Source organism: Anastrepha obliqua, chromosome 3, assembly GCF_027943255.1.
Source record: "Anastrepha obliqua isolate idAnaObli1 chromosome 3, idAnaObli1_1.0, whole genome shotgun sequence".
NCBI lineage: Eukaryota > Metazoa > Arthropoda > Insecta > Diptera > Tephritidae > Anastrepha > Anastrepha obliqua.
The window spans coordinates 18,807,419-18,824,959 of record NC_072894.1 but is presented as its reverse complement, the minus strand read 5'-3'; the positions used below and the strand labels follow the sequence as shown (position 1 = coordinate 18,824,959).

General features: G+C 38.0%; 1 protein-coding gene across 2 annotated transcripts in view; it reads right to left on the bottom strand.

Annotated features, from left to right (window-relative positions):
• Positions 1-6,478: 6,478 nt before the first annotated feature.
• LOC129240361 (neurexin-4) overlaps positions 6,479-17,541 on the bottom strand; it is a 44,666-nt gene continuing 33,603 nt past the window's right edge. For both annotated transcript variants that reach the window (XM_054876118.1, XM_054876119.1), the window contains exons 4-14: positions 12,761-12,902; positions 12,307-12,677; positions 11,425-12,232; positions 11,215-11,340; positions 10,932-11,135; positions 9,338-9,929; positions 8,930-9,267; positions 8,687-8,866; positions 8,265-8,609; positions 8,058-8,192; positions 6,479-7,990 (exon numbers count right to left, since the gene is read on the bottom strand). In XM_054876118.1, the coding sequence (XP_054732093.1) occupies positions 7,800-7,990; positions 8,058-8,192; positions 8,265-8,609; positions 8,687-8,866; positions 8,930-9,267; positions 9,338-9,929; positions 10,932-11,135; positions 11,215-11,340; positions 11,425-12,232; positions 12,307-12,677; positions 12,761-12,902 (3,432 nt within the window). In that variant the 3' untranslated portion in view covers positions 6,479-7,799. The remainder of the gene's footprint in view (positions 7,991-8,057; positions 8,193-8,264; positions 8,610-8,686; positions 8,867-8,929; positions 9,268-9,337; positions 9,930-10,931; positions 11,136-11,214; positions 11,341-11,424; positions 12,233-12,306; positions 12,678-12,760; positions 12,903-17,541) is intronic.

Sequence of the window (17,541 nt, the reverse complement as noted above, 5' to 3'; positions counted from 1 at the left end):
CTGGCTTCTTTTTTTTAAAAATGCTTTACAAAAACCCTTGCAATATTTTTCTATAAATTTTGCATATGCAGAAAAATCCATATCCCTATTAGAAAATCGTCGAGTGACTGACAGGTTTAGCAGAAGCTCGAGATATTTCTTCGGGCAGTGTTAGAAATATTTTGACTGAAGAAACCTTTACTACTTTGGACTAAGTAGGCAATTGCGTTGTAAATTCCGAACAAAATTAACACTCCACAAAACTCTCATGATGCCCGTCCAAACATATCACCATAAGTCACCAGAAGCTTGTACGATGACAATATCCGATGAGGCGCCACTTGGAGTGTTCGAGAGAAAGATTCTGCGGTGATTTTTGGACTTTTGCACGTTGGCTACGGCGAATATTGCAGGCGATGAAACGTTGAGCCGACATAGACATAGCACAGGGAATAAAGATCAAGCGGTTACGTTGGCTGGGTCATGTCGTCCGAATGCGTACAAACGCTCCGGCTCTGAAGTATTCGATGCGGTACCAGCTGGTGGTAGCAGAGGAAGAGGAAGTCCTCCGTTGCAAGTGGCTAGATTGTTCCACCTTCTATATATACGTATTTTCATGTCCGCAACGACGTCATTGTATTTAGTATTTAACGGTTTCAGTATGTCATTTTCTGGTTCTCATCTACAATTTCGTTTCCTACAACGAATTTATGTCCGGGTGCCCAATAGATGTGCAGCCGTCTATCTGCGGCTAGTCTCTCTATGGCTTCGCTGCTTTTTAGAGCATTTTTTAATGAAATTTCTTATGAGTTTATTGCTTTTATCGCCCCTTGGCTGTCATCGTATATATTTATTCTGGAGTTGCTTGATGTCTTTGCGAATGCTATTTCCGCAGCCTTACCTACTGTAAAGACTTCTGCTTAGATCCCTGCTCCCGTACTCCGTCAGTAAATATATTAAGCGTATTGGGGCTAGGTTTCATACCTCTTTTCCATCTTTCTTCTTCTATTGTTATTCAGAGATTCTTAACCCCATTGCATTTTGTAGTCAAATAGTCCATCTTGACCCTGTAACTCATGCCTATTGAGCTATGTTCGAATGTTTTACGGATAAATTTGCCTGTCGCGCTGAGTCTTACGGCAAATTTAGTTGCCAGACATTCCGCCGCAAAGTCAATCGGGGGCAGGTTGGGGCAGGGGGCACGACGTTGAATACAGTCCATAGGCTTTTCTATAGTTAAGAATACAAAAGTAAATTAAATAAAATCCAAAGCCATATGTAATTATATATTTTTACAATTTACTTACATCATTGGTTAAATTCGATAGTTTACGAGCGACTGCCGATGTTCGCATAGCACTTCGATCAAACGGGTATGGGGGCGTCCATAAATTACGTGAGATGTTTAAGGGGGGGAGGGGGTCGAGTCAAATCTCATCTAATTTTACGTTGGAGAGAGGGGGGGTCTCGGCAAATATCACGCAATTTTTTTTCTGATTGAAACAAAAAAATTGTACATGCTTAAGATTTAATCTCAAGCGTAATCGTAGTATGATTAAGATCATTCACTAATTCGTTCGAAAGAAAATAATTTCATTCATACTTCGACGTTATACATTACTACTGTCAAACCACCATATTTGTTTTATACCAAATAGCTCAATTTAATCTGAATTTGCGGTACAGTGTAGCCCGTCGGTTGTTTTCGCGCCACTATGAGCCCTAACACTCAGGTTGACGTTTGACAATTCCGGACGTTAAAGAACATAACGGAAAATCACTTGCTCCATTTCTAATACGCGTACCGATTCAACCGCTGAATGCCTTCATCAGCACGCCTATTGATCTCTATTGCCCAAGTATACGTGATGATTTAGAGAAAATATGCTGCAGTACAAGCGGTATTTACTTCGCATCTATCACAAGAGCTGCAGAGCATAGGCGAGCAGCTCACATTGCACCAGCTAAGCAAGCGCGTATGTTCCGCAAAGTGCGACCCTCACGGATTGTCACAAGACGAGCTAATGAGTTACTGTGCGCAAGCGTTGAGCATGATTCTCCATGGACTGAATTAGAGTAGATATTCTTTTTTTAATCGCAGTAGTTACGATTTAAGTCTTCTATTGTTAAATTTTTATTACACTTATAACTCAATATTGATTACTAGTCGTAAATAAAAGCACGAAGCAAATTTTTTTTTCTTTTTACAATAACAATCCAACGCGTTTACATAAGAAACCCACATTTTGAAAAATCTCACGTGAGATTGGGGGATGGGGGAGGGGGTTGAATAAAATCTCCGACATCTCACCAGGGGGGGAGGGAGGATCAGAAAATTGAAAAAAACACCTCACGTAATTTATGGACGCCCCCTATGTTCAGCACTCGTTCAGCACTATGTCATAGCACGAAATATGCATTTTTCAGTGACGGGTGGTACGTTCGCTGCTGTAATAGTTCGACCCCTGGGTATTCCACAGTTTTCACTGAATTCCACTGTCGACGCCATACCCGACTGTTGCTTCACGACTGTCACTAATTTATTATTCTTACCAAGAATGAAAGAGATCAGCATAGACGGGGTTGCTATTAATTTGATCAGCGAAGTTAAGTATCATGTCCTTGTCCTGGATACCCAGCTTAGCTGGAAGAGGCATACTGACGCAACCTTGTTCAAAGCAACAAAGGCGCTCATGATCTGCAAACGTTTAGCTGGAAAATCTTGGGGCTGAGATGGATATACATAATGATAAGAAGACTAATGATGACATTTACATGGACCGGTCGCTTGGGCATCGAGAGTCACTCTCTCGACAGTGCGGATAGCGCTAACTAAGCTTCAGAGCTTAGCCTGCGTGTGCGTCACGAGAGCGATGCAGACCTGCCCTACAGCTGCAATGAAGGTGATGCTTGAGCTGGCCCCGCTCCATATAGTTATTCAGCAATCAGCCAAGCGTACCCTGATGAATATTACTAGGGAAGGCTTCGGGAGAGAAAAAGTGATGTCATCTAAAAACATGGAAGCGCTAAGGTTAAAGCTCCCACTCACCCAGCTACCCAAAGATGATATCGCAAAGATGATCAGATTCGAAAGGAATTTCAGAATTGAACCTAACAATAAGTTAAACTGGAGTAGACCTGCATTTGAAAAAAAACTCCAGGAGTGTATCCTGCACTGGTACACAGACCTCTGGTTCAAAGGCCTCAGAAGCTATAGGCCCTAGAATTTATGGCTCCAGAACTAAGCTTTCTGTGCCGATGGGCAGTTTTCCAAGCATCTTTCAAGCGGAGATGTATACCATTTGTCTATGTGCAGAGATAAATTTGGACACAAATGTCCCGAATGAGTGAATTGCCATTCTGGTGGCACTCTCAGATGGCACTCATGGCCCTATCGTTCTGTGAGATCAAATCTTCACTGATACTTGAGGGTATCGAGAAACTTACTCTACTAGGAATGCACAATTGCATCCGACTAATTCGAGTCCCAAGACACAGAGAACGGTATAACGGACGCACTGGCGAGAAAGGCTGCGGCCTCGCCTTTAATAGGACGCGAGCCCCTCTTTGCTGTGGGACAACACACCATCAAGGAGAAACTCAGGAGTAAAGAGCTCGAACTAAGGGAAGTTTGCTGGCACCAAACTATTGGGCTACGCCAGGTGAAATCCTTTGCTGGGAGGATACAACCAAAAAAAGAGGTTTAAAAAGCTAATAACCCTCCCCAAGGGAAAACTGAGGATGCTCACGGGCATTCTCACAGGCCATTGCAGACTGCGAATGATCGGGATTTGACCTACGGACTCTTCTCGTTGCTGCAACCAATCTTAGGAGACTCCAATGCACCTTTTCCTGGAATTCAGCGCTATAGCGCGGAGAAGATTGAGGCATCTTGGCCAATTGCAGCCAGAAAAAAGACGCATGCGCTCAATCCAATCCAGCTCTATCCTGAGTTGAATAAGGGAACTGGGTGTGGATGAGGTACTGTGATGAGTAGAGGGCATAAATGACCATGAAGTCGAGGTGCAAACCTCATAAAGAATCTAATCTAATCTACAATTTTTATTCATGGAGTCGTGCCAATTTAAAACCAACTTCATGTCTTTGGAGGTTTCATATTTCAAGTATTTCAAGGAACAGTATTTTTTAATAATAAAAACATAATATTTATTGTGTGTGTATTCATCAAAATTTATTAAAATAGTTTCTAATCAGTAACTTGGTATGTTTTATAAAAAAATGCATACTTCTATGTAATGTGACATTGTAATGTTATTTTAATTGTTTGCCATTTCGCATTAAATTTTTGAGGTTAGCTCAATATTAATATATTTTTGTTTGTATAATTCCTATCTGTTACAAAAATAATGATCGACATACGAATAGTGGTGAATGCAATTCACGCAATTTATAATAGTATTTGATTTCTTATCAATTTCGATTTAACTGTTAGCTAAATCTTCAATTATATGTATGCTTTAAGATTTTTTTTATTTATTTATTCGTTAAAATAGTTTCAAATTGATTTTCCTCATATGCTATGGCCCGTTAACGCTATTTTAAGATTTTTGAATTTTTGTACAAACATTTTTACTTCATTTATATTAAGCTTTCAAAGGCATTATTACCATAAAATTAGGATTACCATATAAATACGAAGATTTTTTATGTTCCTTCAAATGAAAATTTTTTTTATGTAACAGTTCATTAATATGAAAACCTTTTGGAAAAAATAATACGTTTTGAAAAAAAAATTTTTTTTTGGAAAAAAAATAGTAATTTAAAAAAAAACAATAACTTTCTCAAAAAAACAAATAATAAAACTTTTTGAAAAAAAAAAAAAAAGTTTTAAAAAAAATAATAACTTTGAAAAAAAAAAAAACTTTTTCGGAAAAAAATAAAGTTAAAAAAAAAAAACAAAAATAAAATAAGAAAAAATAAAAACTTTTCGAAAAAAATAGTAACTTTTTGAAAAAAAAAATAACTCTCAAAAAAATAAAATAAAAATTTTTGAAAAAAAATATCTTTGAAAAAAAAAATAACTTTGAAAAAAAATTAAAAGTTTTAAAAAAAATAATAACTTTTAAAAACAAAAATAAAATTTTTGAAAAAAAAACTTTGAAAAAAAAAACTTTTTGAAAAAAAAAAAATATTTGAAAAAAGTAATAAAAATTAAAGAACAAATAACTTAAAAAAAAGACATAACTTTTTGAACAAAAAAAATAATAACTTTTTAAACAAAATATAACTTTGAAAAAAAATAATAAAAATTTTTGAAAAAAATAAAAACTTTTTCAAAAAAGAAAATAACTTTGAAAAAAAAATAACTTAGAAAAATAACTTTTCGAAAAAAAAAATAAATAATAATAAAAAAATTTGAAAAAAAAACTTTTTGAAAAAAAAAAATAATAAAAAATTTTGAAAAAAATAAAAACTTTTCGAAAAAAAAGTAACTTTTTGAAAGAAAAAAAATAACTTTTTGAATAACAAAAAATAATAACTAAAAAAACAAAATTAAAAATGTTTGAAAGAAAAAATAACTTTTTCAAAAAAAAATAATACGAATTTAAAAAAAAATTACTTTGAAAAAAAAAATAAAAAGTTAAAAAAAAAATAACTTAAAAAAAAAACTTTTGGAAAAAAAAATAATAATAAAAATTATAAATTTTTGAGAAAATTAATAACTTAAAAAAAAAAAATAAAGTTTTTTGAAAAAAATAAAAACTTTTCGAAAAAAAATATAATACAAATTTTTGAAAAAAAATTAACTTTTTAAAAAAAAATTACTTTTTGAACAAAAAATAACTCTTTGAAAAAAAAAATTAAAATTTTTGAAAAAAAACACCTTTTTGAAAAAAATAATAACTTTTGGAAAATTTTGAAAACAACTTTAAAAAAAATAATAATAACTTAAGGAAAAAAAAATTAAAAAAAAAAAAAATTTTTGAAAAAAATAATAACTTTCTGAAAAAAATAATAACTTTTTGAAAAAATTAATAACTTTAAAAAAAAAAAATAACTTTTTAAAAAAATTAATAACTTTTTAAGAAAAAAATAACTTTTTAAAAAAATATAACTTTTTGAAAAAAAATATAATAAAAATTTTTGAAAAAAATAATAACTTAAAAAAAAAAAGTAATAACGTTTTGAAAAAAAAAATAACTTTGAAAAAAAACCTTTTTTTGAAAAAAAAAATAAAATTTAAAAAAAAAAAAGATAAAATTTTTTGAAAAAAAAATAAAAACTTTTCGAAAACAATAATAAAAAATTTAAAAAAAGTATTAACTTTTTCAAAAAAAATATTAAATTTCAAAAAAAATACAAATTTGTGAAAAAAAACTTTGAAAAAAAGAAAAAAATAACTTAAAAAAAATAATAACGTTTTCAAAAAAACAATACCCTTTACTTTTTTATTTTTTTTCACATAAATTACGTATCAGTATGCATACTTGCAACTCATGTCTATGCGAAAGTAGTTTGTGATTTAATGGAATGTACTACTACTACAACAAATCAAATTAAATGCACGTTCGTTAAATGTAATAAACTGCCGCTGCAAAATCACGGATAGCCAAACTTTCGACATACTGCGAATGCCATACAAAAAGACTCGAAATGCACAAAAATGTATTTATTTTTCCTTAAAAGACGTTTGTGAAATTAAATTTCTTACTTAAAGCACAAAAATATTTATATACAAAAGACGCACGAACAACGGGAGAAAAAATCATAAAGCATACATTAAAAAAGCTGAAGAATAATTTAATTAAACTTTTTGTATTGCATTTTTCTCTTTTGTTTATTCCCTAATCATACATTTGGTGCAACTTAAGACAAATAGAAATAATAAAGAAAACTTAAAGTACGAAAAAAATGGACGGTATAAATTTGCTTTCGAGAGATACCTATTTTTGTTGATTATGCATCAATTACTAACCTATAAAATTGTGTAAAAACTTTAAGAAATACGCAAGGAAAATATAAAACTAAATGAAAAATTCAAATTAAGCCACCGAGCACAATTGAAAAAAAGCCAAATTCAGCACAAAGAATGACGAATAATACATTGTAACCGGAACAGGCCGGATTTATATCCGGCCAAGCACTTTCACTCACTTCAGTTGCATTCCCCGTATGGGGAGTTTTTATGCTGCTACAACAACAACGAAGAAAACATAACTAAATACTTAGTTGGCAGAAAAAGTTAGCTAGAACAGTCCAGTTGTGATTTTTGTTTTTCAGCTGTGTAGATAAGTACACTTCGCTTCGGTAAAGAGCATTTCACAAATTGTCCCACTTCCAACTGGTGGTGCCGTCTGCTTATTTCAAAATTGGCAGTGTGTCACGCTCAAAAATACAAATCTCTATGCCTTAATCTTAATTCGATTTGCAGTAATTTTCGTTGAGTTTTCGAATATTTGTTGTTTTTTTTCGATAATTTAAAACTTTCGTTTCATAAATTTTGTGTGTGGTTTTGTCTAATGTGTTTCAATTTTTTGAGTTTTTAACGCTTCTTCGTAGCTCTTTAATTTTTACGCCTATTTCCTCATTATTCTTGTCAGTGTCTTAACGTCTTAACTTCACCGTTTGTCATGTCATGCTTAATACAATCAATTAATAAGTAAAATATATTTCACGATACTATGATGCGATTTGTAGATTAAAAAGAATTCAACAATTTCTTTTCATTCGTGTGGATGTGTGTGAGTGCGTACGCATGCGAGCGTTGTGGTTTCTAAAGTAAAGTTGCAGCAGGCTGTGCAGAGCTGTAGCCAACGCGACGACTACGTGCTCCAATTGCCTACGTGCTGCATACCGAACTATATGAACCATTCTTTCCGTTTCGTCACTTGATGACCAGTGCGCGAGTGCAACACAGCCTCATCGGGATCATCGGCATTGGCGGCGCCTTCGTCTTCGTGTGTTAAATAGTCGCCTTTATGTCGATGCACGTAACGGCCAATCAAGAAGAGCATGAGCAACAATAGTAGTATGAGTATGGCCAAAATAACTAAAAGAAAGGAGTGGTTGTAAGTAAAAGTGATTTTGCAAAGCACTGCTTCGCCGCCGCAACTTACAGCCCAGTACAATAGAAAATCCGCCATACGCCTTGCGTAATTTGTCTTCATCGACCAGCGGTGGAGGACGTGTTTCAACTTCTATGGGCGGATGAGTGACCGGTTCCACACCACAAAAGTCTTCGGTTAATTGCGCTGATAATGAAAATATTTAATAAATTATATTTTATTTAAAATGTATTTAAACGCATCACTGCTGACACTTACTACCCAGCGATTTCACATTTGCTGGCGGATTCTGTTGGAACATCAATTTCAGTGGATAAATATCGTCGAATTGCACGCGCGACACACAGCCCACGAAACCGTCGGTCATCGATTCATTCTTGCCTATGTACATGTATTGTATATTATTGAATTGCGCATCCGCGCTAGCTTTTATATCGAAGTTGTACTCGACTGGCTCGTAATTGTCCACCGTCAGCACAACGGTGGAGCCACTGTTCTTACGTGAAAACCTAACATCGTGATATTGTCCCAAGCCGAAATGTTTTTTCGGGAAAATAATTTCCTGCCTCTCAAAGCCGAAATCGAAAACACAACGTAAGTGCCCTGCAAAGGAAAAGTCTGTGTTTAGCATGCGAAAATCAGTATTATATAATTGGTTTTCCAAAAACCAATGCACCCACCTGAGTTGGATATTTGTATGGTCAAGTATTCGCCTGTCAAATTGGAGGAAAAGCCGAGTAGAAAACCTTTGGGTATGGTAGTTGTGAAACCCACACGTATATTTTCGGCAATCGTCGAACGGAAGGAGCCCTCGAACTCATAGTGTATAATGGAGCTCGTGCGCAAGTTAACGCCAATTTCTAGAGTTGCAAATTAAATTAAAAATGTATATATTTATATCAACTAAACCAAAATATGCCTACCATCTGCACAAATGGGTCCTTTGAATGCACTCCAGCGGCAATCGCACGAGTAGCCATCATAGCGTTCTATGCATGTGCCATTATTTAGGCATGGGCTGGACTCACAGCGGCCTACACAATCGGCGCTTATGCCATAAAGACCACGCAATGCATATTGCTTCAGATCAACCATTTTGCCATTGAGTAGCAAGGCGCGAATGCAGCCCACATAACCGTCGCGGTACTCGGTTGTAGCGCCAATAACCAAATCTGAGGTGAGATGCAAGGCGCGCACTGGACCTGGCGGTTCGCGTACCTCTGCCTTGATGGAGCCATCAACAACGAGACGCGCTTCCTTGCTGTTCGCAACAATGTGCAAAAATAAAGAGGTTTAGAAACTTGGAGTAGCAAGCAACTTCTTCTACTCACCGATTGCGTTCCACGCTTACAGTGTGCCACTCATTGTCGTTTAAATGGTAGCTGGTGCCCACATTCACGCCAAGCGGTCCACTGCCCGCTTGATATTGGAACTGCAGCTTGTTGCCGCCATTAATGCTCAACTTAATATAATCGGTCGGACCAGTGGCATGGAAAAGTACAGCGTTTTCCTGCGTTGTCTTGAATTCCAAATAAATATCACCGGAATGACCCATGTCAAATGGTGGCAAGTTGATGGTGGCGTCGGAGATGCGGAATGTCACTACGTTGGTGAAGAGATCATCACCTTCGCAACGCAGCGCGCCCAAGGTGTAACGGCCCTGCTTCTCATCAAGCGGCGTACCAGTGTCACCGAACTTCACCGCGCGCACCGGTAAATGCTCCTTTTCGCGTATGTCACCGCCATCCTCAGCCCATTCAAGGCTATTCGAATCGCAATTGCACCACTTGGTTGGGTCATGGCATTTACCCAGAATGCCGCATTCACATTTACGCGAGCCCGGCAATGCGCCAGCCCAATAGTCCATGGGTTGATTGTGCCGAGATACCCACCAAGAGAATGGACGGAAATTCCCTGGTTCAGCTGTAAGCAACAAGTCAACAAACGCATTAGTTGCATGAATATTTATTAATAATTAATTATGTTAAGTGAATATTTTTTATATATAATACAGGGTTTGATTGAAAAGTAATGAGCCTTCCCGCGCGGAGCGTCTGCCAAGCGATCAACCGAATCGGCTGGTGGGGGAAAATTATCGTTGGACCTTCCCCTTCCACTAGAAACCGGTCCCAGTTTGCTGGCAACAGCGGTGCAATCAACATCGCTCCGCGCGTGAAAGCTGTTTTAAAATTGTGTTAGGATTTTGCAGTGGCGAAAATGCAGCGATCGTTGAAGCAACGTTACTCGATCAAATTTTGCGTAAAGCTAAACAAAACGAGTACCGAAACCATTGGGGGACCAATCTCTGTCCAGTGCCCAGGTTAAACAGTGGCACAAGTCGTTCAAGGAAGGCCGGGAGGACGTCGAAGACGAACAGCGATCTGGAAGGCCTTCGACGACGCAAACAGACGAAAATGTGAACCGGGTTCGTGAATTTTTGAACATTGACCGTCGAGCTAGTCTACGTGAGATCAGTGAAGAGTTAAATTTAACTTATTACAATGTGCGAGAAATCGTGACCGGAAAACTTGAAATGCGCAAAGTGTGTGCCAAAGGTTTTGACTGATGAACAAAAACACCTCTGCATTGGCCAAGATGGGGGTTCCGGTGCTTCCCCACCCTCCCTACAGCCCAGACCGTTTCCCCTCCGCACTTTTTCTTGTTCCCGTGCCTGAAAAGAAAGCTGAAGGGGAGGCGTTTCGACTCCATCGAGGCGATCCAAAAAACTGTGACAGCCGAATTGAACGCGATTCCGGCGGATGAGTTTAAAAAATGTTTCCTGCAGTGGAAGGACCGGTGTATTGACGCTCAAGGGTCCTATTTTGAAGAATATTAGTTGTATAAGTCAAAAGGTTTAATAAAACTGCTTAAAAAAATAAGGTTCATTACTTTTCAATCAAACCCTGTATGCAAAAGCAAACTTACAAGGCGAATTGAAGAGCCGCGATGAACGGCAGGAGTAGCTCAAACGTTGCCAGCATGTGTGTGAACGATTGAGGAGCGCCTCAATTTGAAGCATATTAGCATCGTAAATGATATTTTGTTCGAAGGAGCCAGGTTCCTGGAAGCCATCCACAGTGGTTGTGTGCTCCTGGCTGTGGCTGAGTGTTGTAATAACGCGACCATCGGCTGAAGCGAGAAGAAATCAAACGAGTGTCAATAGAAAAGAGCCAAATTGACAAAAATCTTGTGCGAATTCGTTACTTACGATAGAATTCGCAAGTTACAGGGAACGGTTCCAAAACGCCACTGCCGTCAACATCAATTTTTAAATTGACACGCTGTTGCACGTGTCCCACATTCTTATAAGCTTGGCATGAAAGCGGGTTATTCGCTACAAATACAAAAATATAACAGTTATTAAATAGAATATAACATTAGAGCGATCATCAGCAACACACTCGCGCACAAAACTCACATGTGTGACAAACGGCGCCCGCATAGCCTGTGTTGGCACAATCGCAGAAGAACTCCATCGAGTTCTGATGGCAAACACCGCTATGCTGGCATGGATTCGGATTGCAACGATCAATCATTTGACAGGCATCTACCACCACCTCATCGCCGCAGCACACCTCTTCGCCTTGCACCCAATCCTTTGGTAATTTGTAATTTCCATCGACCAATATCAGACGCATACAGCCCACAAAACCGTTCTTGTCTACACCGCCCGCGATATAGTAAACCTTGCCCGTTGAGATTTGTATATTCTTCGTTGTGGTCATGGGGCGCTGATCTATGTCAAGCACCAAGCGATTACGCGCAATTGTCAACACAAACGAATGCCATTTGCCATCGTTAAATTGCTCATCGTAGTTATCCAGTATAATGCGTGGTTTGTCGGCAATTTTCATGTCAAGTTTCACTTTGCCATATTCCAAGAAGACGCGTATATAACCACCCGAGGCAAAATCGTGATGCAGCATAACTCCTCTGTCCTCGTACGTGCGGAAATAAAAGGAAACATTCATTGTGCTTTGGGCTTCATAGCCCTTGATGCGCACATAAGAGCCACGTGTGGTGAATGTAACTGGGTAAATAGGTGGTGAAGGGCAAGCGTGAACGGTATGATATTTAGTATAACGGTATGCATCGCCATATTCGAAACTATCCTTCATAGCACGCACAAAGTTTGTCGAGTTTATAAACAAGTTCTCCATGCAGCCAGTGAAATTTTGTGTCACAATAATACCTTCTTGCACATTAGGTACGCCGCCCAAGTATAGCTAAAATGTGAAATTTTATTTAGTAATATTTATAGGTTTCTCAAACACTTGTTTTGTACAATTTCTCAACATACCGCACGATTCAAATTCAGACGCGTAAATTCGCCCTTAATACGGCCACGTACAATAACACGATCCACAGAAAATATGATATCGCGTCGATTGCGCGAAATCACCACATCATGCCAAACATTATCATCCAACAAACTGCCAACTGACAGTGAAGTCATCAAGCTGCTGCCCAAATCCAAATTCAATATCATTTTATTATCCTTCAATTGCAATGCGAAGTAATCGCCCTGTGTGCCGCGCGAATACATGAGCAGGCCATTGGCGAAGGCGGTTTTGAAGCGGAAGCGTATCGATTCGCGCATGGACGCGACGGGCTCATATTGCAGATCGTAACTGACCAAGCCGGTGCCGTTGAAATACAAGTTTTCAGCAACTAATATGAACATAGAAATTAAAGGAAATTTATTGATTTTCTATGCAAAATACTCGTAATTTAATGTTGGTTCTTAGACTCACCATAATCGCAGCCATACAGCTCGACACGCATCGAAATTCGGTCGTGCCAGCGGGTTGGATTGATGCGCACCCACTGAGCAATTATAGGCACCTCAAAGACATTATAGTGTATGGAATTGCCATCGGAGTTGCCCTTGAACATCTGTAGGAGGATTTTCAAGTTTTTTTTGTGTTAATTAATAACGGAAAGTTGGCAATTAGCGCAACATTTAAGATGTACCAAAACCGAAATTAGTGTAAAAAGCATGCGGTGAGTATTTTATGGTACTAACTTGTCACCGGCAGTGGGCTTAGCAGTAATAAAAAGAAAAAGTTAAGGACAAGCAAGAAAAAATACATCCCTCAAAAAACCCAAAAAAAAAACAAAAGAATTCAAATCATAACAAAAAATTCACTATTAAAAATAAAAGTTCCTCATCATTTGTACAAATGATTAGCTTGGGAAAAAGAAATACAGATGTTTTCCATTTCAATTCAACCGGGCTATTCGGGTCATGTTCTTCGATTTCGATGTAACTCAAATATGTTGCTCTCTGGTCAAAATAATGAGACACGTATTTTTTTGATCGCCCGAAAAATTTTTTTTTTCAAGATTTATCGGCAATTTTTGTTTTTCGGCTCAAAATCGATTTTTTTTAATTATATAAGAAACATTTTTTTTTAATGCTAATAACTTAGTCAAAAATGAACCAATTTTAATGATTTTGGGCTCAAAATGATCGAGTGACTTCAAGTAGAAACAATTGCAAAACAGTAGTTGAAATTTTTTTATTTTGCAAAGGCGGTAAAGGCGGATAAAGGCGAAAATCCAAGCCAGGCCGCTGAAATTTGTTGAAGTAAATATCGATAAAATCACAGAAATAATCGAAGTTGACCGGCAGTTAGTAGTCAAAGCATCGCACAGGAGCTAAAGATCGGCCACAAAACAGTTGGAAACCATTTGCGCAAAAATAATGTATTTCTTTTCGCCCAAACTAATATATTCGTTCAGGGATTAATTTCATAAAAGCCGTTTGTTGTGGTGCTACAAAGTACTGTTATTGTGCTAGAATTCACAACGCAAGCTCATCAAGAGCTTGCTTAACATAAAATTCAATGAGAATTAGGGCGGGGAAAAAGATAACACACGCACGTAGCGTTGAAGCTCGAAATGAGGTTCGAGTCAATTAGTACAAAAATATGAAAAACTAAGATCGTCCGCCGTAGCCGATTGGGTTGGTGCGTGATCACCATTCGGAATTCACTGAGAGGTCGTTGGTTCGAATCTCGGTGAAAGCAAAATTAATAAAAACATTTTTCTAATAGCGGTCGCCCCTCGGCAGGCAATGACAAACCTCCGATTGTATTTCTGCCATGAAAAAGCTCCTCATAAAAATATCTGCCGTTCGGAGTCGGCTTGAAACTGTAGGTCCCTCCATATGTGGAACAACATCAAGACGCACACCACAAATAGGAGGAGGAGCTCGGCCAAACACCTAACAGAAGTGTACGCGCCAATTATTTATTTATTTATTTTTTTTAAGATCGTCGCGCAAAACAGCTGTGTAGATCTATGCATCTTGCTACGAACCAAAGCAAGAGGATGTGATATTCGTAATGTAAGACAAGCCAATTTCGATAGTGCGCGGAAGCATGGGCGTTTAAAGAGGGGCGAGATTACATATATATATATATATAAATATATTACTAAAAATATTGTATTAAAAAATATAATACAGCCGCACAAAAAAAAATATTTGTTAGGCAGACCAGATTTGTCACTTCGTAAGTATTTAGGGTCGCTGAATCAAAATCCCAGGTCAGAACTGCACGAATTTACTTTTTAAAAGATCGGTATACATTGATCTTATCGATCGCTTAGTTCTCCACTCACATTCCATCAAGGAAAGAGTGGACAGCGGGCTAGACTTGGAGACAGAGCCTGGTGAACTTGTTCACAGATAGATCGAAGTTGAAAGGAAAGGTTGGCGGAGGAATATTTTACGTGGAACTCCCGATTCGACTCAAATTCAGATTACCGGGCCACTGCAGTGTGTTCCAAGCAGAGGTAGCCACAATCAAAGAAATAACTGATTCGCTACTCTCATGCGTACTAACAGTAAAAAAAGTAAAATATTTACTCCGACAGCCAAGTGGTAATTATGGCCCTCGGGTCAGTGATTGCGCATTCGAAACTGATCAAGGTATGCCTGGTTTCATTTTCGATTGCATCCGAATTCTTTGACGTAAGGCTCATCTGGATTGCTGGTCACTGAGACATTGCGGGAAACTGTAAGGCGTATGAGCTGGCCAGACAAGAAACATGTGAGGTGATTTCCCCGCGAAGGGAGATAATTGGCATCCCCATGACTACCTGCGGTCTACTCCACACCAACTCAACGAGCGCTGACAAGTATACAAGTAAGGTTGCGAAATCGTTCTGGCCATGTAGGGATTGGGGGCGCTCGAGCGAGGTTCTGAGGTTGACAAAACTTCAGCTCTAGAATTCATGGGTTTTCTTACAGGACACTATCCGCGAGGTGTGCATGCTGTGAGACTAGGAATTATCTCGAGTTTTTTTTTTGCGTCGGATGTATGGTGGATGAGATGGAATCAGCTCAGCACCTTCTCCTTAGCTGCCCTGCTCTCGCACGGCTAAGATTTAGGCATCTTGGCTCCTACTTTTTTGCTGCGCCTGCTGATATAGTAGGCCATGACATTAAAAATCTGATGAACTTCATCAGCAGCATAAAGCGTTTGACACAAACATAGCACAGTCGTCGTTCATGATCCACCCACATTAAACCCATCGTCCTAACGACCCACCCCCACCTTTCTCCCCGTTTTCAATTCGTCCCATCGGTCTTTCTCCACCTTACTTCTTTCACACACAAAAGACAAATTCGGAATCAATCCCACTCCTTGGGCAATCATTCTTACCTAACCTACTTTTCGAAAATTTGCGTATATCTATTGCAGATTGCTAATTTTTACAAACAAGCCTTGACTTTTGCGCAGAAATGCTCGAAATAATCATCTTGCTCAAAGAAAGTATTTAGATGAATAACGGAAACAAATAAACGACAGAGTGCTTCATATGTTAGCATACGAGGGGTGCCTTTTGTACGTCGGGATTTGGCAACCCTGGTGTTGCAATCTGGCAACTGACAGCTGTATCGCAAAGTTTGACATTTTTTGGCTTTTACGTACTCAGAACGTTTTGAAATACCAGCGCTATTTGTGTTGTTTACAGTAACTTAAAAGATTCATCTCGGTCCAAAAATTGAATTAAATCGTGAACATTTTCGTGCGATTATTTTTTACATCTTTCGACGTGGATTAACTCAGCAACATTGCATGGATGAATTTAATTTATTTTTTTGCGATGAAGCTCCATCAAGGACCAGTGTTTATCGATGGTATGGTGAATTCAATCGTGGTCGTAGTTCACTCCAAGACGAATTTCGTGAAGGTCGTCCAAAATCAGTTGTTGCTCCGAAAACCGTTGATGCTGTGCGCGACTGATATTGCAAGATCGTCATGTGACCTATCGTGAGATTGAGACAATCTTAGGCATTAGTGGGACCAGCATACATTCAATATTGCATAAACATTTGACTGTCAAAAAAATTTGTTCGCGTTGGATCCCACACAATTTGTCAATCGCTCAAAAAAAAAGCCCCGTGTCGATTGGTCGAAGGAAATGCTCAAAAAATACGATCGCGGGGCTTCGAAACACGTCTATGACATCGTGACAGGTGATGAATCATGGATTTACGCGTATGAGCCCGAAAGTTAACAGCAGTCGAATGTATGGGTGTTTCAAGATGAGCCAAATCCAACAAAAGTTGTTCGCGCACGAAGCACTTCCAAGCAAATGGTCGCCTGTTTTTTCGGAAAAACTGGACATGTCGCAACCGTACCACTAGAACAACGCAGAACAGTAAATTCTGAGTGGTACACAACCATTTGTTTGCCAGTTGTCTTCCAAGAAATTAGGAAAACCAATCGCCCTAGACGGATCACTCTTCACCAGGACAATGCGAGCTCTCACACATCGGCTCAAACAACTGCATTTTTGAGCACCCAAAACATCGAATTAATGGGTCATCCGCCGTATAGTCCTGACTTGGCATCGAATGACTTCTTCTTCTTCGTAAAAAACAAACTGAGAGGTCAACGTTTTTCGGCACCTGAAGAAGCGGTTGCGGCATTCAGAATGCATGTTTTGGAGGTACCTCATTCAGAGTGGCAAAAGTGCTTCGACAATTAGTTCAAACGCATGCAAAAGTGTATAGATCTTCATGGAGAATATTTTGAAAAACAATAAAGTGATTTTCGATGATTAAAATTTGTTTTTGTTCTCTAATCGCGAAATATAAAAGGCACCCCTCGTATAAAAAGTTTTCATTTTGTTTTTTAGAATGGGAAACAATGAAATTTTGGAACAATCAGTACCCGGAGGCACTTAAAATCATTTGTTTGTCTTCAGAAAAACTAACTGAAAAGGAAACTAAAAAGAAACTAAAAACATTTACTATGGAAAACTAAACTAAACGACTTCGAAAGCAGAAACTTAAAAGTGTAGAAAAAACTTATAGTACCAGACTATAAATATATATTTTAAAGTTAATTTATGGACTTAAAAAAAATAATATATAAACATTTACTATGGACACTGCACAACTGGACAAGACACAATACGGCAATTTGAAATCTTCTAGTTTCCTACATCTACATATCGCTTGTTTGCTGGAAGAACATCATAACTACACAAATTTCAAATTCGAGAAAAACGATTT